The sequence below is a fragment of the Miscanthus floridulus genome, chromosome 8 (assembly GCF_019320115.1).
Source record: "Miscanthus floridulus cultivar M001 chromosome 8, ASM1932011v1, whole genome shotgun sequence".
Taxonomy (NCBI): Eukaryota; Viridiplantae; Streptophyta; class Magnoliopsida; order Poales; family Poaceae; genus Miscanthus; species Miscanthus floridulus.
Window position 1 is genome coordinate 138,099,113 of NC_089587.1, and position 27,119 is coordinate 138,126,231.

Consider the following 27,119-nt stretch of genomic DNA (forward strand, 5'->3'; position numbering starts at 1 on the left):
TGGATCCAGACGAAGGCCCCTCCACTCAGAGGGGTAAGAAGAACAAGAAGGATCAGCGCCGGTCGGACAACACCGCATTGGTCGCCGCGGCTGATCGCACACCCAGGCAGCCCCAACAGGGACTGCCTGACCACTTCAACAAACTCATGGATGGTCCGTGCCCCAATCACGCTTACCCCGTCAAACACCTCTACAAAGGAGTGCGAGCTCCTCAAACGTTTCCTCCGACAGGCCGGTGGGCCAAAGGAGGGAGACGACAAGGAGCCGACAGCCAAGAGGGGAGGCGCGGCAGGCAAGGACGGAGACGGATTCCCCGAACCTGAGGAGTGCATCATGATCTTCGGCAGGTCCGACGCCATCTGGTCCAAACGCCATCTAGTGTAATAAAATAAATTGTAATGCTTTGTATAAATATAAAATTAGTTGAAAATGAGAATGCACTTAATAGTTTTGATTCCTGGGACTCAAATATGCAAAGGCTTGGAATCATGCTCAGGAATTCCCTGTTTGTTTCAGTTAGCCAATAGCAACTAACATCCGGAAGGTCCTTAGCTTATCCTCATTAAGCCTCAACTCAATACGGACTAGTCTCCTGATTGGGTGTTCTTGCTGTCTTTGCATTTTGTCACACCGAATCAATGCAAACTCCAGCATCATACTAAATCTCATTGAATGTATCTTGTAAGCATCCATGTCAGAAATACAGATTGAACTTTTTTTACACAAAATACAGATTGAACTTCAGCTAATAAGAAGAATTGATTCTTCCACCTTAACTGAACTGAGCCTGGTCCAAAAGCGCTTGAAAGAACTCATGCCATCTTGTATGATTCAGCAGAATGGGGATTTGGGTTTTCTACAAACATAGAGCAGCTAGCCACCCGACTCGATGTAACTCCATCCAGGTTTCTTGACTAATCCTAGCTTGCTTATTAGCGTCCTGTAACTTCTGGCCTTCTTCCACTGCCCTAAACAACTAAGCATATTAGAAATTAGGACACAATGACCAGAATCTTGGGAGTCCAGGTTCAGTACTCCCTCTGATAAGAACTCTATCGATGAATCAGCGCCATGAACTCCGTGTGCACTAATTAGAGGAGCCAAAACCTGGTTTCGCAACTGAACTGGCATCTCACTAAAGAACTTTATAGCACTACTGAGATGGCCAGCTTTACAAAGCAAATCAATCATGCACATATAATGTTCGATAGATGGTTTGATACCATATTCTGCAGCCATGCTGTGAAAGCAGTGCAGACCTTCATCTACTGAACCAGAGTGGTTGCATGCTGTTAGAATATGAGTGAAGACAATGGCATCAGGTCGAACACCTTTGCTTTGCATCTCATTGAAAAGGACAACAGCCTCACTGCCTTCTCCATTGCAAGCATATCCATTGATCATGGCACTCCAGATAGCTAAGTCCCTATTAGAAATATTGTCAAATATTTTTCTAGCACGCTGGATGCTCCCACACTTGCAGTACATGTCTATCAGTCCGGTAGAAACTTGCAGGTCTGACTGCAGTCCCATTGCTTTCACATGCTCCTCAACCTTTTGGCCAACATTAGCGGATCCCAAATTAGCGCACGCTGAAAGAACCACTAAAACAGTTGCTTTATTTGGCTCTACCTTCGCACACAACATGGCATCAAATGTTGCCAAAGCCTCATCCGGACAACCACATTCAACATATCCATTCAACATCGAAGTCCACATGATTACATTCTTCCATTGAAGTGAATCAAATACCTTTCTAGCTGCCAAAAGATTCCCACACTTGGAATACAAGTTTACCAAGGATGCTGCCAGATCCTCCTGACAATCAAAACCAGCCTTGATAACAAGGGCATGCACGCCTTTAGCCACCAACAAGTTTCCAAACAGCATAGCAGCCGTGATTAGATTGGCAAGCACAACTGAATCCATAGGTTGCTCTGTCTCTCGCATGCTGCTGAACAGTTCAAACACTTCCATCCAGTCCCCTGTCTGCAAATAAGCTGATGCCATGGCGCTCCAAGTAACCACAGACTTGTTCTCCACACGATCGAACAGCAACCTTGCAGAGTCCAGCTGGCCAGCACGGACAAGCATGGTGAGCACCGAGTTCGACACAAGTAAATCCGCGTCAAGCCCCGATTTGATGGTGTGTCCATAGACGCACACCCCAAGGTTCCTCGCGGACACCGAGTCCGCACACCCGGACAGAAGGCTGACGAGCGTGCTCCCGCTGGGCCTGACCTCCGCGCGCCGCATAGCGTTGAACACCTCGACGGCCTCCTCGACCTGAGAGCTCCGTCCGTAGGCCGAGATCATGCAGTTCCAGGCGACCAGCGTCCGGCTCGAGCACGGCGTATCATCGAACAGGCGGTGCGCGTCGGGGAGGCTGCCGCACTTCGCGTACATGTCCACCAGAGAGGTGCGCACGAAGGCGTCGCGAGAGACGGCAGCGCCCGCGAGGAATGCGAGGGCGTGGATGGCGCGGCCAAGCCCGGGCAGGCGCAGCGCGGCGCAGGATTTGGCGAGGGATGGGAAGGTGGAGGCGTCACCGCGGAGGCCCGCGGCGAGGAGCGGTCCCGCGTAGAGGCGGAGGCAGTGGGCGTAAGAGCCCGACGCGGCGGCGAGCTGGATCAGGCGATTCCAGTGGTTCAGGGCGACGGCCGCAGGGGAGGTATCACTCATGCCGAGAGGAAGGGAGAGCGAAGACCATGCGTGAGAGTCGCCTTGCCTACAATGCTAATCCCCAAAGCATCCCTCCTTAGAACCCGGGATACGAAAAATATAGGAAGAACATTCTATTGCACATTTAGAATTCTCGAGAAGAAAATAAAAATAAAGGCATAAAAAATGGTTAAATATAGTCCCTCCGTCTTAAAATAAGTAGTGGTCAAACTTTTCAAAATTTAACTAAATATATATAAAAGTGTACTAATATTCATGATATGTAATGAGTATCATTAGATTAACTATGAAATATACTTTGACAATAAGCTTATTTAAAAATATAAATATTGATATTATTTTTTCTATACTTAGTCAAACTTAAAAAGAGTTTGACTCCTCAATAAGTGAGATGCGCATTTATTTTGCAATGGAGGGAGTACAATGGATCAAACATCAGCCATGTTCGACTTACCCTATATTCGGCTTGTTTTTTCAGCCGGAACAGTGTTTTTCTCTCACAATAATTCAGCCAAAACAGTGTTTTTCAGCCAGTTTTAGTCAAATTTCAGACCAGCGAACGGAGCATCAAGTTGAAAAAAGCAACCGGAAAGGTTGAGGATGAAATTTGAAAGAAATATCCCCGTCACTTTCAACCACATGTGTGCATTCCTTATAAACCTACAAAGTTTATCTTAGAGGATAGATAGAGTTAAATTTGTAGTTTTTTCAGGTCCGAACTGTTACCACGGATAGTTCGGGAGTGACGGCCAGACACTCCAACAATTTAGTTCCTTTCTGCAATCCTCCTTTTTAAGCATCTCATGACACTTTCGTGTGTAAGGGGAGCAAGGAGGATATGTCACGACTCAATGTGCATTTCCTGCTGTGAGATTTTAGTGTTTTGGGCCTGTTTGGTACAGCTTATAAGCTGCTTATGATCAAAATAAGCTGAAATCAACAGCCAAACGCCACGCTTTTCAGTAGTTTATTCCGACCACGCTTATTCCCATAGCTCCTATTTTACTAAAAAGCAGAAGTTAAATCAAACCCGCTTATTTTGACCGCCGCATTTACTCTATTTGTGCAGCTTATCTGAGAAGCGTTTCCCAGATATGTTATACCAAACAGGGCCTTTGAACTTTGAAGATCAATGCCTCGTGAATATTGACATTAGTGTTTTGAATATGTTTCAGTTGATTGATTTATCCCTAGATTTTTCATTGACCAAATCATAAATACTTTGCTCATGGATTAATCTTGTTGTGCAAGGCCTTTTGGCAAAGAAGCGTCATCACAAAATGTTCGCAAATCCTTCACACCTCATTCATATCCTTTTTCTGTGTTTTGTTGCCTTCCTCTGTTTTCTACTCCTTTCCAAACAGCACTTCAAGAATTTGGTGGTTTGGACACTCTTCCATTCCAAACAGCCTTTCAAGAATTTGGTGATTTGGATGGCTCGCTAATCAAAAATAAAAAGCGAGAATATCTCTCTAGAGTGCACATAAAATGTAGAAAAACTGTTAGAAAGTAAAAAAATATAGAAAACAATTTTTATGAAAATAGCTCTCCAAATATAATGTAGAGAATAAACTTTAGAAAGACTTTCGAAGATGCTCTAACGTGTAAACAAGAACTAACTTGTCTAGTAAGTATACTTGAAAACATATTCTGATATCCATGTGGACTCAGATGAAAAAGTTCACGGTGTGCACTCATCTAGTTATTTGAAAACGAATATTTACAAAATTAGTTCCGGAAAACTCTTTACAGTTGTATCCACTCAGCCAGAGCGTAGTCACGTGTTCTGGAATTAGAGAAAGGTTAAAAAATATTGCACGGCTCAAACGGTCAAACCAGTACGGCTACCGCCTGCATCTAGTCACGTCTGGTTTCGCCCTTGACGTGGATGAGCCTGATTCCCTCTCTTGCTTGAAGGCCTTTTTCAAGAAGAAGGCCATCGCGAGCTGCGCCCCGAGGTTGGATCGGCCTCGAGATAGACAAACGATGCTTCCAACCAGCAGAAGCCCGCTCGCAATCATTTGGCGAGACGGCTTCTTCCCCGGAAGCTTGCATGGTGATGTCCTGGCCGTCGGTGTTGAAGGAACGACCGATGCTGCAGTATTCTGGGAAGCAGAAAGGCTTGCATCTGCGGCCTCCAATTCCTGGGGAAACTGATATGCAAACAGGCTTAGATTTGTCAGATCGTGAACGAGCAGGTCAAGATAGTATAACAGTCTACTCAAGTTATGTGGTTCCTTGATTCAAAACTTTTAAAATCAGCTTCAGTGATTTACATTGTCCTGCAAACGTATTAGAGAAACATAATAATTAAATAAAACGTTTGCCTCCTAACAGCCTGTTCGGCTGGTGCTGATACGATCGTATGGATTATTACTGCTGGCTGGCTTGGTGTGAGAGAAAAATACTGTTCTGGTTAAAAATTTACGATCGTTTACGACCAAACGAACAGGCTCAGATGTGCACATGACAGAAAAAACTACATATTCCATAATACGCTTCAGAAGGTTTACAGAGGAAAAACTACTGACAGCAAATTTAAATATACTAAACCATCACCTTATTCATAAGTTTCTGCATGGTCAGAATCGACAGTGATGGACTGCGATGCTGAGGATACCGACGTAGAGCATTGTTCATTTTACATATGTAGCTCCAGATGCCCTTGGAAAAGGCTAGCTTTGCCATCTCTATGTTCATTCCATTGTCCTCATGATGCAGCACTGTGATTTGGCATGCATCCCTGCCTGGGACTGTATATATAGAAATGAAAAGAATGTAAACATATGTATCCCAAAGGTTTTACACATGAAAGACTTAATTATGATAATATTTCATCCAATAAAATAAAAGCAAGACTCAAATGCCAGTTCAAAGTCTAAATTTGCACCAAAGTGGCACAAGACATAAGAAGGTAATAACATCAAGCTCACATAGAGAAATAACTAAGGAACAATTTACACTGACAACAAAAACAGGATGTCTCATCAGGTGGAAATAGAAGAGACTAGTATTTTAATTCATAACACAAATAATGTGATAGCAAGCAACTACATCATCAAATTTGAGTCTGCCCGACACTTCCTGTTTTTTTCTTAAAAAGCTCAATACCCAAGATGAAACAAAGACAATATTAGGCTCAGTAAAATACCAAAAATGAAAGGACTTACACAAAAATTTATAGATCACTTACTTTTCCTAATACACCATCCTGATCTTAGAAGTCGCACTCTAACAAACTTTCTCTGCCGTGCCGCAAGAGGGTGTTCACATTCCTGTCAGGATTAACAATTTACGCAAGGAAAATAAAAAAAAACACAAAGTTGGTCTAGAGTGCAAATGAAAATCAGATGTCACCATCAGCATCGCCATGTACAACACATATAGGATAACTGTCGACAGAATATCGTCGGCAGTCCTCCGAGAGGTATCCCACGAAGATAGATTGATCGGTAGTGGTGCGCGTAATCAAGAACAAGAAGGCAACAGAGACACAAGAATTAGACAGGTTCGGACCGTCTACACGACGTAATACCCTACTCCTGTGGTCTGTTGATTTGTATTGGCTATCGTATGATATTGCGTTTGTTTTGAGGGGGTCCCCTACCCGCCTTATATAGCCGGGGGTAGGGTTATAAGTCGGTTAGATTTAGGAGATAACCGGTAAGTAATAACTGGTTACAGAAATCATGGGATCGTAGCATATCCTAACAGATTACGCCGTATCTTCAGGATATCTTCCCGGTGTCTTGCGGGGCGCGCCGAGCAACGCCGTGCTCCGCAAGGCTTCGTCTTGTGGGCTGGACCACCCCTGGCGGCACAGCCCATATAGTCTGCCGTGGGTATCCGAGGTCGTACCCCCTACAGCTAGTCCCCGAGCGCCTTGTATCCGTTGTGCAACGTCGTCTTGAGCTTATCCGAGCAGGTGTAAACAAAGCCGAGCAGTCAGACTCATGGTCCGACCATCCTAATGAGTTGCCAAGCAGTTGTGAACCGTAACCGACCAGCTTAACTGTCCGGCCGAGCACGGGCTTTCCCAAGTAAGACTTGTCAGAAGGATGTAAGAAGCTCAAGTTCAAAATCAAAAAATTTCTCGCAGTGGACCAAGTGTGCCCACTTAGAGTCCGACTACGAGAAAGGGAGATAATCTTCTTCAATTTCAAGAGGCACAGTCTTCCAGATTAAAGAAAACACACTCACCACAAGGTGAAGTGTGCCCACTTAGCCCCCGAGCCTAACAGTCTTCCAGATTAAAGAAAACACACTCACCACAAGGTGAAGTGTGCCCACTTAGCCCCCGAGCCTAACAGTAGGTGACGTGGTCACGTGGTGGCAGGATCCAAAAAAGTAGAAGAAAGACAGAAGACCAGCCGAGCAGGCAACCAGTCCACGGGCTAAGCCCTGAAATGAAAAGTGCACATTCACCGCAAGGTGAAGTGTGCCCACTTAGTCCCCGAGCCTGACAGTAGGTGACGTGGTCACGTGGTGCCAGGGTCAGAAACAACAGTAACCGAAAAAAGTCCCTAGTATGGTGAGAAACCGAATCATAATGATGACGTAGTCCCCGAGCCACAAGTGAAAATCTCGGATAAATTAGGAAATGCCGATTACTCAAATCATGGAGAAAAAGCCGGAGTAATGGCTGTACAGTAGAAATTACTGAGCCTTGATGGTATTGCGGAGTGGTCGGCGAATATTCGATATGCAGTCTCAAGTTGCGTTGAAAAATGGGCGATATGGGCCGCAATTGCGCGGAAGCCCATATAACGGCCCACCACGCCGCTTTGGGGAATTTGGAAGGGCGCAAATCAGCATGGTGTGGTTTTCCAAAAACCCTTGAATGCGAAAAGTAGGTTGGGTGTCTTTATAATTGCGTCACCGCACTCCGCACTCCCACCTTTGCCACTTCGTCTTCCTCCTTGCCCTCGTGATCCCCCAATCGCATTCACACGTACTTCAGATCTGAGGGATGGCGCCGAACATGGGGGAGACGGAGCTCAACGAGATGGTGGAGACGAGCATTCTTCCTGACCGTGTCATCGCCGGATGGCGTCCGGCCGATGGTAAGCCCTATCCAATGCCACACACCGACGAAATCGTTGTATTCGAAGATTATTTCTGGCGTGGATTAGGGCTTACTGTACATCCTTTCTTGCGGGATCTGTTGGAGTATTGGGGAGTGAGCTTGTGTAATCTTCATCCGAACACTATTTTACACATTTCTGTGTTTATCCACTTCTGCGAGGTGTATCTTGGTGTTCTTCCCCATTTCAATCTCTTCCGACACTTTTTCTGGTTGAAGAAGAAAGGAGGTGGCGGTTCCAAAGTTGTCAGCGGTGTGTATCTACAACTCCGCGACGGGATGACGAGCGAATACATTCCTGTGCCGCTGAATACCTCGCTGAAGGGCTGGAATGCTAGATGGTTCTATATGAAGCAAACTGATTCTGCCGTCCGATGCGATGTCGACCAGATTCCGGAGAATCAAAGGAGCTGGTCAGAGAAACCGACCAGTGCTGATATGGAACAGGTGAAAGAGCTCCTCGAGCTAATGAGGGGCATGAAGGCAAGTGGAGTGGTGGTGGCGGTTAACTTCATACTGTGCCGCATCCAGCCCTGCAAGGAAAGGGTTCATCCGGGCTTTGAGTTCAAAGGAGACACTGACGGCACCCGGGAGAGGACGGAGAAAACTGACGAAGGAGGCCATGCTGCACCGGGCCGCTGAACTATTTACCCCAAACGTGTCGTACACCGTGCCGGGGCAGCCGAAACCCTAAAACTGCACGAACCCACCTCCTCAGGTAAAAATCTCGACTGTTGTTCCTGGTGCTTTTTTTTCCGTGCCGGCGCCGAGCAGTGGACTGATTTGTTTGTAGTAAGATCCATTGGCAGGAACGGGCGGCGTACTTCTCGGGCGTGCCGAGGAGCGATTGGCCAAAAGCAGTGGACGCCAGGCCGACCACTCATCCGGAGGATGGTGCCGTCAGCACCTCGTCCGAATCCGGAGGCGAAGGTGCTGGTCAAAAGGAGAGTTCCCCCTGGTATCGGAGAAAGTTCGGGGGAAAAGGGCGGCGAAAGATGAGCCGGCCCGAAAGAAGAGAAGAATGGCGGATGTAGCTCCCCGCAAACCATAACTGCCAGCTTAGCTCATTTCCAGTAATGTTATGCTCAAAATGAGGGAAAAAAGGATGTACATCAGTTGAAAAGTCTTTTGGCAGTAGCTATGAAGATTATAGATTGCAGTCCAACACAACAGTTATGGTTTCATTCACTTCATTCTGCATCAGCTCCAAAACTGTTATGACCTCATGACTGACATAAGATTTTTTTTTTCTTTTTCTTTTTCACTTGGAGAACATTTGAAACAGCTGATGGTATGGCCATGGAAGTTGCACATGAAAATATGCCAAACATTTGAGGAAGCTGTATATGGATTTCTTTCTGGTGAAAAGATATGATACCTCTGATGCACATAGTATGTAAAGTTAAATGAAGGAAGGAGGGGTAACCTTGATAAAGCAATAGAAAGACTTGTCATTTGCTTCCCAGACTCGCCATGCCAATATGTACTCTCTTGGTGTCAGAAGTGGAAACTTCTTAATTGTTCGCCCTACCTCCACTCCACTGTTCTCATCATACTGCAGCTGCTCATGTTTTGTGACAGTGTTATCCCACTCCATTCTGTACTCGTTATCCATGTAGAAGTCCCTCAACTGCTCAGTCGAGCATCTCTCGTATGTTGTAATACTCAGATATTTAGGAGGGCCAGCCTGCAAGAATAAAAGTATCATCCAAAATGAGATGCATGACTGTATGAATTATTTGTCATTGACATTGAGTGGCAAAAGGATTGATAAAGCAAGAGACCGGATGTCATAGAAATATCATAAGAGCACAACAACAACAAGCATGTAATCCTGGCATACTCTTGCCAACCGGTCATAGAGATATAGTAAGAGCACAGCAACAACAACAAACATTTAATCGTGGCACTAAGAATCCAGAAACAATCTATGACCTCTAGTAAATTTGAGCAGACAAAAGCACATGATTACCAATTACGATTGCAACAGTTCTGAACTCCGAGGAATTGCAAACAATATCATAAGGGTCAATTTCCACGCCTAAATTGACAAGTCAAAACAGTTCCAGTATATGGAGCGCACCAAACCAGAATCTCATGATCCAACTGGGGTTATCTAATTGCTCGGACACGAGCTTTCGCAGAGTATACTGAGACGAGAGGGAGATGAAGGTAGCCATACCGCGGGCTTGTCGCACCAGGCCTTGTAGGAGACGTCGTCGTTGCTCTTGGAGATGACGTGCTCCCAGCCCTGCCTCTCTGGCTCGCGCGCGCCCAAGCCCAGACTGTCCACCAGCTGCCTCAGATCGCCCTCCGTCACTAGTCCCTCTATCCTGTCACAAACCAAAGGGAAGACACAGCACAATCAGAAATCAGTCAACCGCGCCCAGTTCACACGCATTTTTCGATCAGAAAACCCACGGCCGCGAAGGCAGTACGGGGGACCAACCCTGAGGCAGAACCGGGGGGCGTGGAGGCAGGCGCGGGCGCCACGGCGGCCTCCGGTTGCGCGATTCGGCCTCCGCCGCGGAGGCGGCGGCGGACGAGGAGGACGGCGAGGTGAGAGGCGAGGAGGAGGAGGAGCGCGGCGGCCGTGGCCCAGCCTCCCCCGCGGGCGGCGGCAACGGGCCGCCAGAGGTCGGTGCTGCCGAGCAGCGGCGGCGGTGCCATGGCGCGTCTCGTCGTCACGGCGACCCGGTCCGCGTGACCGCGTCTCTCTCTGTAGCGCCGTGCTGCTCGCTCTCCGCAAGAGCCGCTCGCTCACCCGTCCAGCTCCGGGTTCGTTGGCTCTTGTCTTGTTGGGGTGTGGCCGCGGCTTTGTGCTTTCCGTGATGGGGGAGAAACCCAGAAAAAGGTTGATCGGCGAAAATTAGGAAAAGAAATGCAAAGCAGAGGTTTAAGACTGCCGCCTCGTGCTGCCCCCATCTGTCCCAAAATAATTGTCTCACAATACTTGACGTTATAGTTCAACATATCAGTCTAATCATAGCCAATTTACCATCAAACCGTCATATCCTATCGTAAGATGGATTAAAAAGCACAAAAACAGTGTATTGATGGCCTCTACAGTGTGGAGAATTGAATAGAAAAGTATTTCCCAGGCGAAGTGTTGCTTCCGAACTCTATTATGCAGCATTTCACCATCACTTGCGAGATTCCTGTGTAGGAGTGTTAGGGTCTTCTTGGGCATTGGTCTCTGTGACAACTTTTACAACGTCCTCTAATCTGGGACAGATGTAAACATCACGAAGAAAGCCCAAGCAAGGTCCACCACTGTCTTTGGCCCTGTTTGGAACAAGACCACACGGTGCGGTGGGCGAACCGCGTTACGAAGAATCGAGGTCCTAGTTCATTCTCGTAGTGGATAGGAGAGGAACCTGGAAGAATCGAGGCCACCGCAGCCACAGGGCGTTTAGCGGGCTTTTGGTCGATTGAAAGAAGACCAAAGGCTTGAAGTCCAGCTTAGGCTCCGTTCGGCTGGCTAAATTTTAGCTGAAAAATACTGTTCTGGCTGAATTATTGTGAGAGAAAAATATTGTTCTGACAAAAAAAAAATCAAACAAGCTGGATATGATGTAAGCCGAACAAAGATATATTGAAAGCTTAACAGAGTTTACCGCGGGTACCGGCTTACAAAGAAACGCGTTCAGAAACAAAGACGACTCCACTAAACATTGCAAAAAAAACGTCGCATCCCAGCAGACCAACTCCCAACTCCTGAAGAGAACGCCTGCCACCCCAGCCTGACAACTTCTTAAAAAAAAAAAGGAAACCTTTTGGTCGATTGTCATCGTAGACGAGGGAGAATACGATTTTAATTGGTTCTTTAGGTATACATTAGAATTCGCCCAGTCCACAAAATGCCCAAGTACCAAACTTTACATAGTTCAGCGCTGGAAAACACAAGAATCATAATGCTTTCGCTAGGCATCAGAAATTCACAATGTCTTCACTGTTCATCAATAGCGATCACGAAACAGGTCACAATTTATGCATTGTTCACGCAAGAACATTATTATGTTCTATTGTTATAGGGCATGACCAGGGCCGGTCCTGAGTTTTTCGGGGCCCGGGGCGAAACCAAACACCAGAGGCCCTTCTACGTATATGGTAGTCACAATACTGAATGTAAGGACGTGTTTGCGCACTGCACTGCACCTTCCGGTCATAGTTTTAGCGTGCGTTTGGTTCGTGTCCGTATTTGCAACGTGTTGCGTCTCAACTTTCCAAAAGTTCGGCGACGAAATCATACGCCGCACTTTTGGTGCCGCCCTGCTGCGGCTCGGGCGCATAGGCGTGGGCTAAATAGGCTCTAAATATGTATGAAATGTTAATGACAAACACTTAATTTTATATAAAAAACAATATTTATAAAAAACAATCATATATATTAAATTACTTTCAAGCTACTGCTACTCTACCTTGAAGCCAGCATGAGCTGGCCAGCAAGTGTGGAGGTATGATCCCCGGTATCCACAAGACAAGACATGAGTCGCACCATCAGAGGTGGCCTAGCCCACAAAATCAGTGCGTGCATGGCGCTGCTCGGCGTGCACCGCAAGATATTGTATAGTACCAAATAGACTATTTTCTTTGAAACCCTACCCCTCCAGAGTATATAAGGAGAGGCAGGGGTCCCCTAGTGGACCGATCGATACATCTCAATGCAATACATCAGAATACATGATGTAGGTATCATGTCATACTGATGGCCGAACCTGTCTAAATCTTGTGTCTTGGTGCTTGTATTACCATCTCGCTCACCTCTACGATAAATGTATCATCGTGGGATACCCATCGGTGGACTGCCGAGCATCTTTTGTCGATAGTTGGCGCGCCAGATAGTGGTGCGCGCTTGATCCATGGCGAGCCAGATTGATGTAGACTAGGCCCAATCTTCCGAAAGGTATGATAGCGTCGATTGGTGGAGACTCGACGTTCACGATCTAGGCTTCAGAACAAGATTGATTCGGACCCCCCGCAACTGTTACACCACTGCTCCATTGGTTATCAACCACGCGAACGCGATTGACCTCGCCGAAAAGACTTTCCTGCAAGCGAATCGAGAACACAAGCAAAAACAGGATGAACGCAATCTGAAATTGCAAATAAATATGAGGCTTATGAAATCAAGAAGGAGTTCAAGTCTTTATTCGAAAGGACTAATCGCCACAAGCGAACAAGATCAAGAACTGGGGCCCTGGTTCACAGCAAGCGGTCTTGGCGGCGACAGTTGCAGCAAAACGATGTCTGTTTCACGAGAAAATCAAGAACTAAACAAAACCCAAACCCTAAGGAGAGCGACGGCTGCTATTTATAGAGTCTTGGGTGTCATCCCCCTGGACGCGTCCCCTAATGGGCCCAAACACGATACACGGTCCAACGGACCAAAAGACGGTGTCGCAGCACTCTGGCAGATTCTGGACGCTGACTTGTTTCGACGATTCCCGTTGATTTCGAAGGTCTTTTGACGTGAAACCACTTGGATTGGCTTCCTTATCAAATTAGCTTTCCAATCATATATGGATCGTCGAAAACGAAGTCTAGATGCGTCCTGGATGACCAGTTTAAGACAGACTGGTCCTAGAGCCCGAACCGGACTCGAACTTGAGTTGGACTGGGCTTCCAGCATGAAAAAGATGAATTGGACGCCCATGCTGGGCCTCCTCCTCTACTTAGCTTGTATGCGATGAAGTAGTGATGTCCTCATCACAAATGGGCCTCAAATCAAAAATACGTTCTTGTCATCAATCTCGTGGAGATCCATGCCGGTCCACGACGATGATTCATCGCTGGCTACATTAGCCCCCGGACTGTAGATCCAATCTCGGAACCGCCTCCGAGGTCGTCTTCATCAACAACTCGTCGCCCGCTTCCTCGCTACCAGAGGAGGTAGATCAACAACGACGATTTGATCGTATCCATCGATTAGATCTATTGGAGGCTGCTCGGGAAACTCCAGGGGTTACGGCCCAACCTTTCGGGTTTACCAATGTCGCCGCCACGTTCCAAGATGCCCTAAGGGGCAAATTCATCAACCAGGTTGAAGACGTCCATCCTCTCGCCGAACAGATAGCGCCATACACCGCCGACCAGTCGTTCTGTCTAAAGCTAAGTCACGCTTTAATATTTTTCTAAATATTCTCCAATCTTCGTTAATCGCCATGATGTTTCTCCGAGCTGTTTTTCTCCATGTTTGCTCTCCAAACGATTTTCTGAACCCCCGAACAGTCCTATTGATGCTTGGACGCCTCTAGAGACGACCCTATCTCCAGCTCCTCCCTACACGTGCACGAGCGTCTGCCCTCTGCGTTATGGGTGGTCGACAGCGACTCCTTAGCGACGCCTGTTCCTCCTACATGTGCACGGGCTCCGCGCTCCGCGTTATGGTTAACAGAGTAGCTATGGTTGGAGACTCAGCTACACACTAACTGTTCGGGCAATTTATATTAAATACATCTTCAAACCAACTAATCGCCGAGCTACTTACGCTATTTCATCGCCATTGCTAATTTTTCTCCGGAGTTCATATATTTGTACACCATGTACTACTCGTTCTATATATTTGTATTGCAGGATCATTGTCTAGGTGATCGGATCACCTGATGCTCGGACTTGATCACCGATCAACTGGTCGGACCGCTAGGATCATCAACTTCGTTGCCGACCAGTTGATCGGACTATTTGCCGGTCGCTTCTGCTCAATGCTCACTTCACCACCGATCAGTTGACCAGACTGTTCGTCGCTCGTGCTTCATTGCCAGATACGTCGGTTACTCCTCGACGCTCGGGTTCTTTGTGCTCGAAGACTAAGTGGACACACTTCACCTTGCGGACATCGCTAGCGACGTCGGGACTCCTCGCTCCTTAGTGCTCGGACATCGCCAGCGACGCCGGGGACTCCTCGTTCCTCGGTGCTCGGTCGTCGCCAGCGATGTACAAGTTAGAGCATAACATGGTTCATCATGATCAATAAGAATAGATTTAAGAGCAAATAAAACTTCTTTCATGTTACTTGATGGTTCATTTGTTGGTTTGCTAAAGTCTTTATCATGGCCTTTCTTTTTCTTTTCAATAAGTTCCTTTTCATATTGCACAATTTCAGCAGGTGGTAATGGAAGTAAAGCAATGGTCTTTCCTTTAAACATAAAAGTATATCTATTTTGCCTACCATGATGTACAACATTATTATTATATTGCCAAGGGTGGTCTAACAAAAGTGAACAAGCTTGCATAGGCACGACATCAAAATCAGCATAATCATAATATGACCCGATAGAAAATTGCACACGAGCAGATTGTGTTACCTTTGCCTTGCCACTATTGTTGAACCACTGAACATGGTATGAATGTGGAAGAGCATGTGTAGATAAACCAAGAGTCTTGACAAGCTCAGAACTTACCAAGTTATTGCTGCTTCCTCCATCAATTATAGCACAAACACAGAAATTATTGACAATGAAGAACATTTGAAACAAATTATGGCGTTGTAGCTTGTCTACTGGCTCAACTTATGTACTCAAAACACGCTGAACAAGGATTGATTTGTAGTCTGCAGTGCATGCCACACTATCAATTACCTCATCAGGATCTTCAGCACTATCCATAAATTTATCTGCATAAAGATCAGTTGCAAGTGCAAATTCATTCTCTTCATCACTAGCACTAGCATACCCACCATCATCAGTAGCAATATATGTGCGTTTGCTGGGGCATTCTTTAGCAATATGCCCATGCCCTTGCAGCGGTGACACACAACTTTAGAAGAGCTGCTAGAGGAAGGTGTAGCAGATCCACTGGAAGAAGGTGTGATAGGAGAATTCTTCTTTACAGGCGCTGGTGGTGTCTGCACATTAGAAAATTTACTCACCTCGATTGGACGTGAAGGAATGGATGGAGTCGCTGATGGAGTCGTGGATCGCCTAGGTTGTTGTCCCTGTACTTCCCTTTTAGCTTTAATAGCATAATGATATAATTGGGAAAATCTAGTCCATTCTTTATAGTCAAGAACATCCTGTATTTTACGACGTAAACCTCCAAAAAATCTAGAACACTTATCCATATCATCCTCTTGTATGTTACTACATACTAGACCAATTAAAAGCTCCTGATAATATTTCTCAACAGTTTTACTACCTTGATTTAAAAGTTGCAGTTTTAATCGTAGATCATGCTGATAGTATGGAGGAACAAATCTTGATTTTATTTGTCGTTTAAGTACATTCCAGGTTTGAGGTATTTGAGCATTAGCATTAGCATTATTGCAAATATCATTCCACCAGAAAAGAGCAAAACTAGTAAACTCACTAGTAGCAAGTCTAACTCTATATTCTTCAGGTACTTGATGGGAGCTAAATTTTTGATCTACAGCCATCTCCCAATCTAAATATACTTTAGGATCAGCAAAACCAGAAAAAAGAGGTATCTTAAACTTAGTTTTAGAGAAAGGATCATTATTACCTTAGTTGTTACCTCCCATACCGCGTCGGTTAAAGTTCAACCGATTACGGTTATGTGTATCCTCAGCACGTCGTTGAGCTTCGGCTTCAGCCTCCGCGTCGGCATCATCCTCCTTAGAGAGATCATCATCTTCTTCTTTAGGACATGGTTCAGGTTGTCGTTGTTCAACATCTTCAATCCTCTTGGCCAAATTGGTGATTTGTTGAAGGATCTCATTGAACTTGTCATCAAGAACGGCATGAAACTTATTCTTAGAAACACAGTCATTGAAATCTATAGGTGCATCCTCGTTTCCTTTGCCGCTGTCTTCGGCTTTTCCTGACATGGTTAGTAGAAAGAAAAAGACAACACAAATAGTATTATCCCTACCAACTACTTAGGTTGTGGATAAGGAAAAATAAGGCACTCAACTCTCAAACGTTTTACCACGGTCTTACAAGTGTTCTTACCAAAGCAACAGGCGGTGCAATCGGTCGCTGATTGTGATATCGTTGTAGCTTGAGTGTAACAGTTGCAAGGCGAACCTGTACTTGGTTAGAAGAAAGTGGAGCTTGGACAGGCACAATATAGTAGCAAGGAATAACAAAATTCGCAACTGAATAACAAAGCTGAATAAGTATCCCAAGTACTTGTCTTAGTTGCTGGCCTACTCACGTTCCAAGTACCAGATGTATCAAGTGATGTGAACAGCAAGAATATGATTAGGAACAAGGTAGAAATCAGCACACACAAACACAGCTCAAATGGCGCTCTCTATGTATTCCTCTAGATATTGTTCTACTTTTGCTTCTCTTTTTTTTCTCTATTTTTAGGCTGTCGTTATTTTTTGGGATTCTTTGACTTTTTCTTTTTATTTTTTTGATATTTTTTCTTCACTTAGGAGCACAAAAGAAGTAACCACAGAAAATATGAGCTTAAACAAGTGAAAGATGTGGCCTATGAAATTTCCAGAAGACGTGCTCAAAATCGACAAAGACCTTGTAACCACAAAAAGAGAATCTTATGACCACTTTTTGACCAAAATAAAAATCTCTAACCCCGGCATAGCTAGGGATGGACGGATCCAAAATTTTTTTCTGATCGATTTTGATATATGGAACATCGAAATCCGAGTTCGTATGCGAAAACTAGACCAGTTTTAAGAACGGACTCCGAATTAGAGAATAAAATGAGAACAATATGCGCAAAATTGATCACGGCAGCAAGGATTTGATGAAAACAGTGAAGACAAGTGTAACAAATAAGATAGCGTGGACTAGGGTTTGATGAATACAAAGTAATCACAGCAATACTTGAAGGTGTTCACGGATTATAATGAAAAACAAAGGGAAAAACACAAACTGGACTTAAAAACGATCTAAAACCAGCAACAAGAACTTGACCTAGGGCACAAATTCAACAACGCAAATCAGAGACAAACTTGCACGGCACAATGAGGCTATAGGACAGGGAATATGTGACGATGTATATTTTTTTGGCTTTTTGTGGACTGTAGGTAATGCAAAAATATTAATAATCTAAAGGGGAAAACAAAGTTATACCTAACGGGCAACAAGGTCTCTAATACCACTTGATATAGACTAGGCCTGATCTTCCGAAAGGTATGATAGCGTCGATTGATGGAGACTCAACGTTCACGATCTAGGCTTCGAACCAAGATTGATTCGGACCCCCCACAACTGTTACACCACTGCTCCATTAGTTATCAACCACGCGAACGCGATTGACCTCGCCAAGAAGGCTTTCCTACAAGCGAATCAAGAACACAAGTAAGAACATGATGAACGTAATATGAAATTGCAAATAAATATGAGGCTTATAAAATCAAGAAGGAGTTCAAGTCTTTATTCGAAAGGACTAAACGCCACAGGCGAACAAGATCAAGAACTGGGGCCCTGGTTCACAGCAAGTGGCCTTGGCGGCGACAGTTGCAGCAAAACGATGTCTGTTTCACGAGAAAATTAAGAACTAAATAAAACCCAAACCCTAAGGAGAGCGACGACTGCTATTTATAGAGTCTTGGGCGTCACCCCCCTAGACGCGTCCCCTAATGGGCCCAAATACGATACACAGTCCAACGGACCAAAAGACGGTGTCGCAGTACCTTGGCAAATTCTGGACACTGACTTGTTTCAATAATTCCCATTGATTCTAAAGGTATTTTGATGTGAAACCACTTAGATGGGCTTCCTTATCAAATTAGCTTTTCAACCATATATGGATCGTTGAAAACAGAGTCCAGATGTATCCTGAGTGACCAGTTTAAGGTAGACTAGTCCTAGAGCCCGAACCGGACTCGAACTTGAGTTGGACTGGGCTTCCAGCATGAAAAAGATGAATTGGACGCCCATGCTGGATCTCCTCCTCTACTTGGCTTGTATGTGATGAAGTAGTGATGTCCTCATCACAGATGAACCTCAAATCAACAACGCGTTCTCGTCATCAATCTCGTGGAGATCCATACCGGTCCACGACGATGATTCATCGCTGGCTACATCAGCCCCCGCAACTGCAGATCCAATCTCGGAACCGCCTCCGAGGTCACCTTCATCAACAACTCACCGCCTGCTTCCTCGCTACCAGAGGAGGCAGATAAAAAACGACGATCTGATCGTATCCATCGATCAGATCTATTAGAGGCTGCTCGGGAAACTCCAGGGGTTACGGCCCAACCTTTCGGGTTTACCAACGTCGCCGCCACCTTCCAAGATGCCCTAAGGGGCAAATTCATCAACCAGGTTGAAGACGTCCATCCTCTCACCGACCAGATAGCGCCATACACCGCCGACCCGTCGTTTTGTCTAAAGCTAAGTCACGCTTTAATATTTTTTCTAAATATTCTCCAATCTTCGTTAATCGCCATGATGTTTCTCCGAGCTGTTTTTCTCCATGTTTGCTCTCCAAACGATTTTCTGAACCCTCGAACAATCCTATTGATGCTCGGACGCCTCCAGAGATGGCCCTGTCTCCGGCTCCTCCCTACACGTGCACGAGCGTCTGCCCTCTGCGTTATGGGTGGTCGACAGCGACTCCTTAGCGACGCCTGTTCCTCCTACACATGCACGAGCTCCGCGCTCTGCGTTATGGTTAACAGAGTAGCTAGGGCTGGAGACTCAGCTACACACTAACTATTCAGGCAATTTATATTAAATACGTCTTCAAACAAACTAATCGCCGAGCTACTTACGCTATTTCATCGCCATTGCTGATTATTCTCCGGAGTTCATATATTTGTACACCATGTACTACCCGTTCTACATATTTGTATTGCAGGATCATTGTCTTGGTGATCGGATCACCTGGTGCTCGGACTTCATCACCGATCAACTGGTCGGACCGCGAGGATCATCGACTTCGTCGCCGACCAGTTGATCAGACTATTCGCCGGTCGCTTCTGCTCAATGCTCACTTCACCGCCAATTAGTTGACCAGACTGTTCGTCGCTCGTGCTTCATCGCTAGATACGTCGGTTACTCCTTGGCACTCGGATTCTTTATGCTCGAAGACTAAGTGGACACACTTCACCTTGCGAACATTGCTAGCGATGTCGGGACTCCTCGCTCCTCGGTGCTCGGACATCGCCAGCGACGCCAGGGACTCCTCGTTCCTTGGTGCTCGGTCGTCGCCAGTGACGCTGGGGACTCCTTGTTCCTCGGTGCTCAGTCGTCGCCAGCGACGCCGGGGACTCCTCGCTCCTCGATGCTTGGACATCGCCAGCGATGCTGGGGACTCCTCGCTCCTCAGTGCTCGGTCATCGCCAGCGACGCTGGGGACTCCTCGCTCCTTGGTGCTCGGACATCGCCAGTGACGCCGGGGACTCCTCGCTCTTCGGTGCTCGGATATCGCCCGCGACATCGGGGACTCCTCGCTCCTCGATGCTCGGATATCGCCAGCGACGCCGGGGACTCCTATCTCCTCGGTGCTCGGACATCGCAAGCAACGTCGGGACTCCTCGCTCCTCGGTGCTCGGACGTTGCCAGCGACGTCAGGGACTCCTCGCTCCTCGGTGCTCGGTCGTCGTCAGCGACGCCGGGGACTCCTCGGTCCTCGGTGCTCAGTCATCGCCAGTGACGCCGGGGTCTCCTCCCTCCTCGGTGCTCGGACATCGCCAGCGACGTCGAGGACTCCTCCCTCCTTGGTGCTCGGACATCACCAGCGACGCTAGAGACTCCTCACTCCTCGGTACTCGGACATCGCCAGCGACGCCGAGGACTCCTCACTCCTCGGTGCTCGGTCATCGCCAGCGACGCCGGGGACTTCTCGCTCCTCGGTGCTCGGTCATCGCCAGCGACGTCGAGGACTCCTCGCTCCTCGGTGCTCGGACATCGCCAGCGACGCTGAGGACTCCTCGCTCCAAGGTGCTCGATCATCGCTAGCGACGCCGGGGACTCCTCGCTACTCGGTGCTTGGTCATCGCCAGGGGCGCCGAGGACTCCTCGCTCTTCGGTGCTCGGTCATCACCAGCGACGCTAGGGACTCCTCGCTCCTCGGTGCTCGGACATCGCCAGCGACACCGGGGACTCCTCACTGCTCGATGCTCGGACATCGCCAGCGACGCCGGGGACTCCTCGCTCCTCGGTGCTCGAACGTCGGCAGCGACGTCGGGGACTCCTCGCTCCTCGGTGCTCGGTCGTCGCCAGCGGCGCCGGGGACTCCTCGCTCCTCGATGCTCGATCGTCGCCAGCGACGCCGGAGACTCCTCGCTCCTCGATGCTCGAACATCGCCAGCAATGTCGGGACTCCTCGCTCCTCGGTGCTCAGACATCGCTAGCTACATCGGGGACTCCTCGGTGCTTGGATCTTGCTACGTCTCATCGGTGTGCTATCAAGCTGCTCCATGCTGTTCGGATCAGGGTGCTGATCTTGTGCAACACGTCTGTGGTCTTGATACGCGCATGTCAGACGACGTCGGTAAGCTTTCAGACTTCTTTTTCTTTGACCCTGCTACAAGATTCATTCTTCATCTTCCAGCAGACTCGGAGACTAAGTGGGCACACTTCACCTTGCAGTGAATGTGCGCTTTTCTCATCTCGTGGCTACGCCCGGGGACTGGCTGCCTGCTTGGCTGGTCTTCTACTTTCTGACCCTGGCACCACGTGACTACGTCACCTACTGTTAGGCTCGGAGACTAGCTATGGGGATATGGCCTCCAGTATCCACAAGACAAGACATGGGTCGCACCATCAGAGGTGGCCCAGCCCATAAGATCAAAACGTGCACGGCGCTGCTCGGCGTGCACCACAAGATATTGTATAGTACCAAATATGCTACTTTCCTTGTAACTCTACCCCTCCAGAGTATATAAGGAGAGGCAAGGGTCCCCTAGTGGACACGATGATACATCTCAATGCAATACATCAGAACACATGATGTAGGTATCACGTCATACCGACGGCTGAACCTGTCTAAATCTTGTGTCTTGGTGCTTGTATTACCATCTCGCTCCTGATCTCGCTCACCTCTACGACAAATCTACCATCGTGGAATACCCCTCGGTAAACTGTCGAGCATCTTTTGTCTCCAGCAAGGAATCCAGCAAGCTTAAGTGCTACAGCGGTCAATTCCATCACCGGCCAACAAAGGACTCACATATTTATTCTAATTAAATTGTTGTGTCCTATACGCATATAGAACTAATACAGTTGCTACCAGAATTTGGTTTCCTTGCATATGAGGAAAATCATATTTACTCATTTTTGTTCTGCAAGCTCATTTACATCTCTAAACATTTAGAAAAATGAATTTTTGTGTATGTCATTCAAACACATAGAAAAATATTGTTTTGCTGTGAGAGAAAAATACTGTAAATTCTAACTGATAAGCCGACTGATAAGTTCAAACAAACAGGCCACTTAGTTGTCCATTAGCCAATAAATTACTTTCTCCTGTCAGTTAGCTGTCATATCCATTAGTTTTGTTCATTGCTGCAGTGCAATTTCATCTTCACACTCATACGGAGCAGATGCAGAAGCTTGCGTCTCGCATCTCGGGTGATCACGTCTTGCGTCGCCGCCCTCTGGTGATCCCAGATTTGCATCTCGCGCGTGTCGCCACCAGCCCACCGCACGATTGCATCTTGCGTCGCCACCGCGCACAAGGACTTGAGGTTGAGGAAGAAATGAGTCGCGATTCGCCGGCTAGGGATGGCTTCACGTGGACGCCGATGCATCGTGGCACCCAAACCCCAAAATGTCTACTCCACGTCGCTTTATCGGAAGAAGACACGGTCCAAAATGACGTGGGACACGATGGAGAACGCAAATCTGCGTCGCGCCGCATGCTGCAGCTGGCTCCGGTCACCCCCCCCCCCCCCCCCCCCCCCCCCCCCCCCCCCCCCCCACACACACACACACCCACCCAAAATGCTGTTGCCGTGACTTTTGGGTTCGCTGTTGGAAAAAACAACATATAGGTCCGTGACCTTTTAACACAGCATGACCCAAATCATCAAATGCATCTCCCATGCCGTTGGAGATAGTCTAGGCCTTGGCCCTTGGGCAAGCCAGCTACTCTTCGCTGGGCCTTGACGTTGACAGACCATATACATATACGATATACGATATACCTATAGTACATACTTGGGGTGGGAGCCCTTTGGAATCGGGGCCCGGGGCGACGGCGGAGAAACAACAGAAGCCATGAACCATGTGTTCCTAATTAGACCCAATGGCAAAGAGGACAGTATTGCTATTTTCTTGTCACTATAACAATATAAAAGCATCAGTGATCATGATGTCAGTTAATCCATTTTTAATCGAACAGATATGGGGACCAACGCCTTAATGGAGGTAAAGTTATTTGTCAGTCAACGGGAAAGCAAAGAAATTTGTTGATCAGGGTGACAACTCGTTTGGCATCCCCTGGCTCATAAGGAACTAATGTCTCTAGGTCCATTGCCTGGATGGTCTCTCCCAATGTTTGTGGGCGTGCACAGAAGAGATGCTTCCTTTCAGCCAATTCTTCTGCTAATTCACTCTGGTGATTGTCCATCAAATCTTCATTTACAACAACGATTAGTGGTTTGCCGAGTCGTAGCGTTTCAAATATGCTTCCTGAACCTGCCAGAGCTAAATCTTTGAGAAACTAAAGAATAAATAATATAAACAGACAAGATATTTCAAACAAAAACTTATTCAATCCCAAGGTCTGGCTTTCGAGTGCAGTTGAAGGCTTCTTGAACCAGATATGCACAACTGCTCAAGTTGCAACAGGGCAACTTGATCATTTTGAGCATCACGAAGTTAAAAAAACTGATACTACCTGGAACTTGTGATACATTGCTGCAGAATAGTCCTTATGAAAATTATTCGGCGATATGCAAATGAAGAACTTTTGATAGTAACAAAAGATGGAGCAAATTCCAAACAGAAAAAAAAGTTAAAAACAAATTGTAGTCACAATTAACAAAGGTAATTTTTACATTGCCTTGTACTGTCCTGGATTTGAGTAGCTTTTATAAAGCCCCCCTTTTATAAATGCTAAGCCCTCTAGGGTAACCAGCAATCTTTCTTGATTGTAGCGGCATGATTCTTAACACTAGAGGTTGTAGTCCTTAATCATTTACTGCTTTTTTTCCCCATCTATTAAGGATGGTAAAATCTCAATCACTTCATCAGATGAATAGGGAAGTGGGGCAGGGTGAAATAGCTCAGATCCAAAGCATATGATAAACTGGTGCGTATTGGAAGATTTTCCTAGCTCACCATTCTCAAATAGAAAGAGAAGAACAAGCTAAAGGAAGTATGTTGCTCCACATTTTATGGTCTAAATACAAATTACTGGAAAATTCACCCGCACATCAAACTAGAATTTCAAGATTTAGCAAAAAAAAAAAAAAAAAAATCATGGAAAATATTCCAACATCTTTCTGTTTACCACCATTTGCAAACACTATACTTACCTGCATGGCTGATAACTAGAGAAGCTGTTCCCATATTGTCAGCAATGCTTGGTGAAAATGTGAAATGATCAACTTGAAGGGTAGCATCTCCTGAGACCTGTAGTCCCAAATAGATAAACACTATTAGCTTCACTATATAATTAGAAACAAGGGACTAGGGAACTACGTGAATATTTCAAAAAGAAAAGCAAGGTTAATTCGATTAAAGCAAGCAGCTGGTGAAACAAGTTGGGCATATGAATAAGGAATGAACAAGGCTGCGAAACAACTATAGGTTTGTTTTCTCAAACATAAAGTAAGAACCGCTGCTCAGAAAACATCAGTTCACACACACCCTGTTTTCTTTAAACATATGAATCAATATTTGCACAAAACCATTTGCATAAAATCTGTGGTGTGTTTCCAGTTGGCTTTTCATTTAGGGTGACTTAAATTACCAGTTATGAAGATTCCTATAAGAAAGAGTAGGAATTGCCATAATTCAAACTAGGAAGGAATTAAATGTTTGATAACTTACTAGAGGTATAAGCATACTAACCTTGGATGGAACATATATTCCTCGGCCCATTTGAATAACAAGATTACTATAACCTTTTTGCAATAAAGCCTTCTTCACTTCTGGAGAATCTACCGCCATGACAAGAGCATCAAAACATGTAGTCCCCACGGTAACAAACACCGTTCGATGCTCCCTATCTGCCATCAATCCTGACATGCAGTGAGCTGTGTGTAGGTATATTTCTTATGCTGCAAAACTGTAGGTAAAGAAAACGGGAAATTAGATAATGCTGCAATGTTAGGCGAACTTATAAAGAAGATAAATGCAATATAAGAACAGCCCAAACTGTTTGTTCCAACTATGTACTAGTTTCTTGGTAGCTAGGACCACTGGTAGCAAATCTTATGCAAAAAAGCAGGGAAAGGCAGTTTACTTCAACTGGTATATTACTAATTCGAATTTGAGACTTAAATAGCTTTCATAACCACAAGGGTTACAGAAACAAACAAATGAATAGTAGTAAGGCACCAGATTTGAGGTGTGGAGGTGTGGAGTCCAACACCCTGCTTTTTTTTTCCTGTCTGTCATGTTCTCTAAGAAATTATAACATTGATTCAAAACAAAAATTGGCAATTTTTTTGCCAAGATTTTGTCAAAATTGACAATTGCATTTACTGCAAACCTTTGGCCCCAGAAATGCTTACATGGCTCAGCTTGTTTGCCAGCTTGAGCTAGCTCGTTAAGCTTGTGAGCCATGACAATAGCATACATGTATATAACAGAAATACATTACTTCCATACTTAATCCAAACCAGTTAAGAAAAAGGTAGGTATTTTTCTGGTCAGCACAGCTCCCAGTGGCGGATGGAGAAATCAAGCAAGAGGGGCTGAACTATATTGCATAGATGTAAGTACTGAAATTCTATGTCCATGTCATCTAACGATTAACAAAACATCAGTACTGGGTTACATGAGTACAAATATATAATGAAAAGTTGTAGTAGTAACATATAAAGTACATAACCTTTTGATTTTTCTTAATTATTATTGACATAGGAAATCCTTTGGCATTCATGAAGCATGAAGGTACTAAATCTTGGACCAATCCAGTATACTTTTCGAAAATCCAAATTATCAACATAAAAATGTAATGCAAAGAGAAGAACATGGGTTACATCTTGTAGGTGTTTGAAAAATCAGGTTGAGCCTATATATATATTAAGTTCAATCTCCAATAATTTAGATTCACAGCCACAAATTAGCAGCATTCAGGATCAGTCCCGCACTTATGATATATACTCGTAGCAAAATCAAAATTCATGATCTATAGTCGATTCATTATATTGTCAAGTCGTTAATCAATACTCACAGTGAGTCAAGTGCAACAGACAGCAACAACAGCGGAGAGCTCAGGCTTTCAAGCTTGAGCCCTGAGCGGCGAGTCAGTGCCGGGTGGGGTGCTGGGCTGATAGTGCCAGCTGGCCGCAGCGGGCTGCTGCGGTGCTTCCTGTTGCCCCTCCGCCGGCTGAGACCAGTGCCGGTCTGCCGGATGATGGTGGCTGCCGCAGGCCGCCGGCCACAGTGTGCTGGCCCGGATGGGGCTGGCCGTCCTGCCGCCTGGGCCGGGAGTCCGCCAAGTGGGGGCCTAGGGGCTGGGGAGCTAGCCGGCGGATCTGCGCGGTCGGGGCCTCACCGAGGACGAGGACGCGACTGGCGCGCCGCCACGGTCGTCTGTCGATGCAAGTCGGCGGAGACGAGCGACAAGAGCGCTGTTAGGGTGGGGCTGACCAACACCATGGACGGTTAAAATTAGTTGCCAAATTCTATTGTTTAGCGATTTAATAAATATTATATAGTAAAAAATAGGCTCCAACAAATATGCTATTTAATTTTGTAAAATAAGAAATTGGTTATCTCTTAATTTTTGGTGATCATATATAGCCGACGACAAACGTTAGACTATATAACTTTATAAAATAGCAATGCTGTTATATATTTCTTCTTTTTTGAGAAGTCTTGTATTTTATTATTAAACCATAATACTCTCATACCGGCATCCATCCTTATCTACTTATAGATATCATATTCGTTCTGTTGTCCCTGTCCCCCACCACGCCCCGTTCCCCACCGCACCACCGTCCCAGACAGATTCAATCACGACAACCGACGAGAGCACGAGATGGCAATGAGGACCGCTCGCGTGCTCAGCGAGGAGCGTAGACAAGGAGAGCGTGTACATCCAGGTCCAAACCCTAAACCCCTGTTCCCACCACGCCTCTGTCCTCGTTCTCCACCACGTCCCGTTCTCCACCGCGCTCCTGTCTTAGTTCCCAACCGTGCCCGTCTCAAGAGCACGAATCACTTTGAAGTGCAACGTCGTAAAATTATGTAAATTATATAGTGCAACATCGCAAACTATCTACTGCAACATCAAAAATTCTGTACTACGACATCGAAAAATATATAATGCAACATCTCAAACAGTAGCACTGCAA

At 46.1% G+C, this 27,119-nt stretch overlaps 3 protein-coding genes across 4 annotated transcripts; all 3 read right to left on the reverse strand.

Moving 5' to 3' along the window:
• Nucleotides 1–462: 462 nt before the first annotated feature.
• LOC136473567 (pentatricopeptide repeat-containing protein At3g12770-like) lies at nucleotides 463–2,734 on the reverse strand. The gene has a single exon (XM_066471214.1). It carries the CDS (start codon nucleotides 2,680–2,682, stop codon nucleotides 874–876), a length of 1,809 nt encoding a protein of 602 aa, XP_066327311.1. The 5' UTR covers nucleotides 2,683–2,734; the 3' UTR covers nucleotides 463–873.
• Nucleotides 2,735–4,278: 1,544 nt separating this feature from the next.
• LOC136477303 (uncharacterized) lies at nucleotides 4,279–10,599 on the reverse strand. Its single transcript, XM_066475428.1, has 6 exons — nucleotides 10,215–10,599; nucleotides 9,948–10,098; nucleotides 9,192–9,452; nucleotides 5,876–5,957; nucleotides 5,242–5,435; nucleotides 4,279–4,835 (listed from the first exon to the last, which is right to left on the reverse strand). The coding sequence occupies exons 1-6, from the start codon at nucleotides 10,433–10,435 to the stop codon at nucleotides 4,527–4,529; spliced, it is 1,218 nt and encodes a 405-aa protein (XP_066331525.1). The 5' UTR covers nucleotides 10,436–10,599; the 3' UTR covers nucleotides 4,279–4,526.
• A 12,292-nt stretch (nucleotides 10,600–22,891) lies between these two features.
• LOC136473568 (uncharacterized) lies at nucleotides 22,892–26,228 on the reverse strand. 2 transcript variants are annotated; one of them, XM_066471216.1, is made up of 4 exons: nucleotides 25,994–26,228; nucleotides 24,664–24,821; nucleotides 24,126–24,222; nucleotides 22,892–23,283 (listed from the first exon to the last, which is right to left on the reverse strand). In XM_066471216.1, exons 2-4 carry the CDS (start codon nucleotides 24,760–24,762, stop codon nucleotides 23,027–23,029), a joined length of 453 nt encoding a protein of 150 aa, XP_066327313.1. In that variant the 5' UTR covers nucleotides 24,763–24,821; nucleotides 25,994–26,228; the 3' UTR covers nucleotides 22,892–23,026. The 2 variants fall into 2 exon arrangements, with proteins under 2 accessions (XP_066327313.1, XP_066327312.1); XM_066471215.1 differs by having other exon boundaries at nucleotides 24,664–24,880.
• Nucleotides 26,229–27,119: the final 891 nt, after the last annotated feature.

Excerpts from the sequence above, each read along its gene's own strand:
- LOC136473568 (XM_066471215.1), bottom strand. The coding sequence starts at position 24,840 with ATGTCAGGATTGATGGCAGATAGGGAGCATCGAACGGTGTTTGTTACC. Across the intron at positions 24,223-24,663 it reads GAATATATGTTCCATCCAAG|GTCTCAGGAGATGCTACCCT; the intron begins GTTAGTATGCTT and ends TTGGGACTACAG. Across the intron at positions 23,284-24,125 it reads TCTAGTTATCAGCCATGCAG|GTTCAGGAAGCATATTTGAA; the intron begins GTAAGTATAGTG and ends TAGCTCTGGCAG.
- LOC136477303 (XM_066475428.1), bottom strand. The coding sequence starts at position 10,435 with ATGGCACCGCCGCCGCTGCTCGGCAGCACCGACCTCTGGCGGCCCGTT. Across the intron at positions 10,099-10,214 it reads CCCCCCGGTTCTGCCTCAGG|GATAGAGGGACTAGTGACGG; the intron begins GTTGGTCCCCCG and ends GGTTTGTGACAG. Across the intron at positions 4,836-5,241 it reads TGCAGAAACTTATGAATAAG|TTTCCCCAGGAATTGGAGGC; the intron begins GTGATGGTTTAG and ends TTTGCATATCAG.
- LOC136473567 (XM_066471214.1), bottom strand. The coding sequence starts at position 2,682 with ATGAGTGATACCTCCCCTGCGGCCGTCGCCCTGAACCACTGGAATCGC.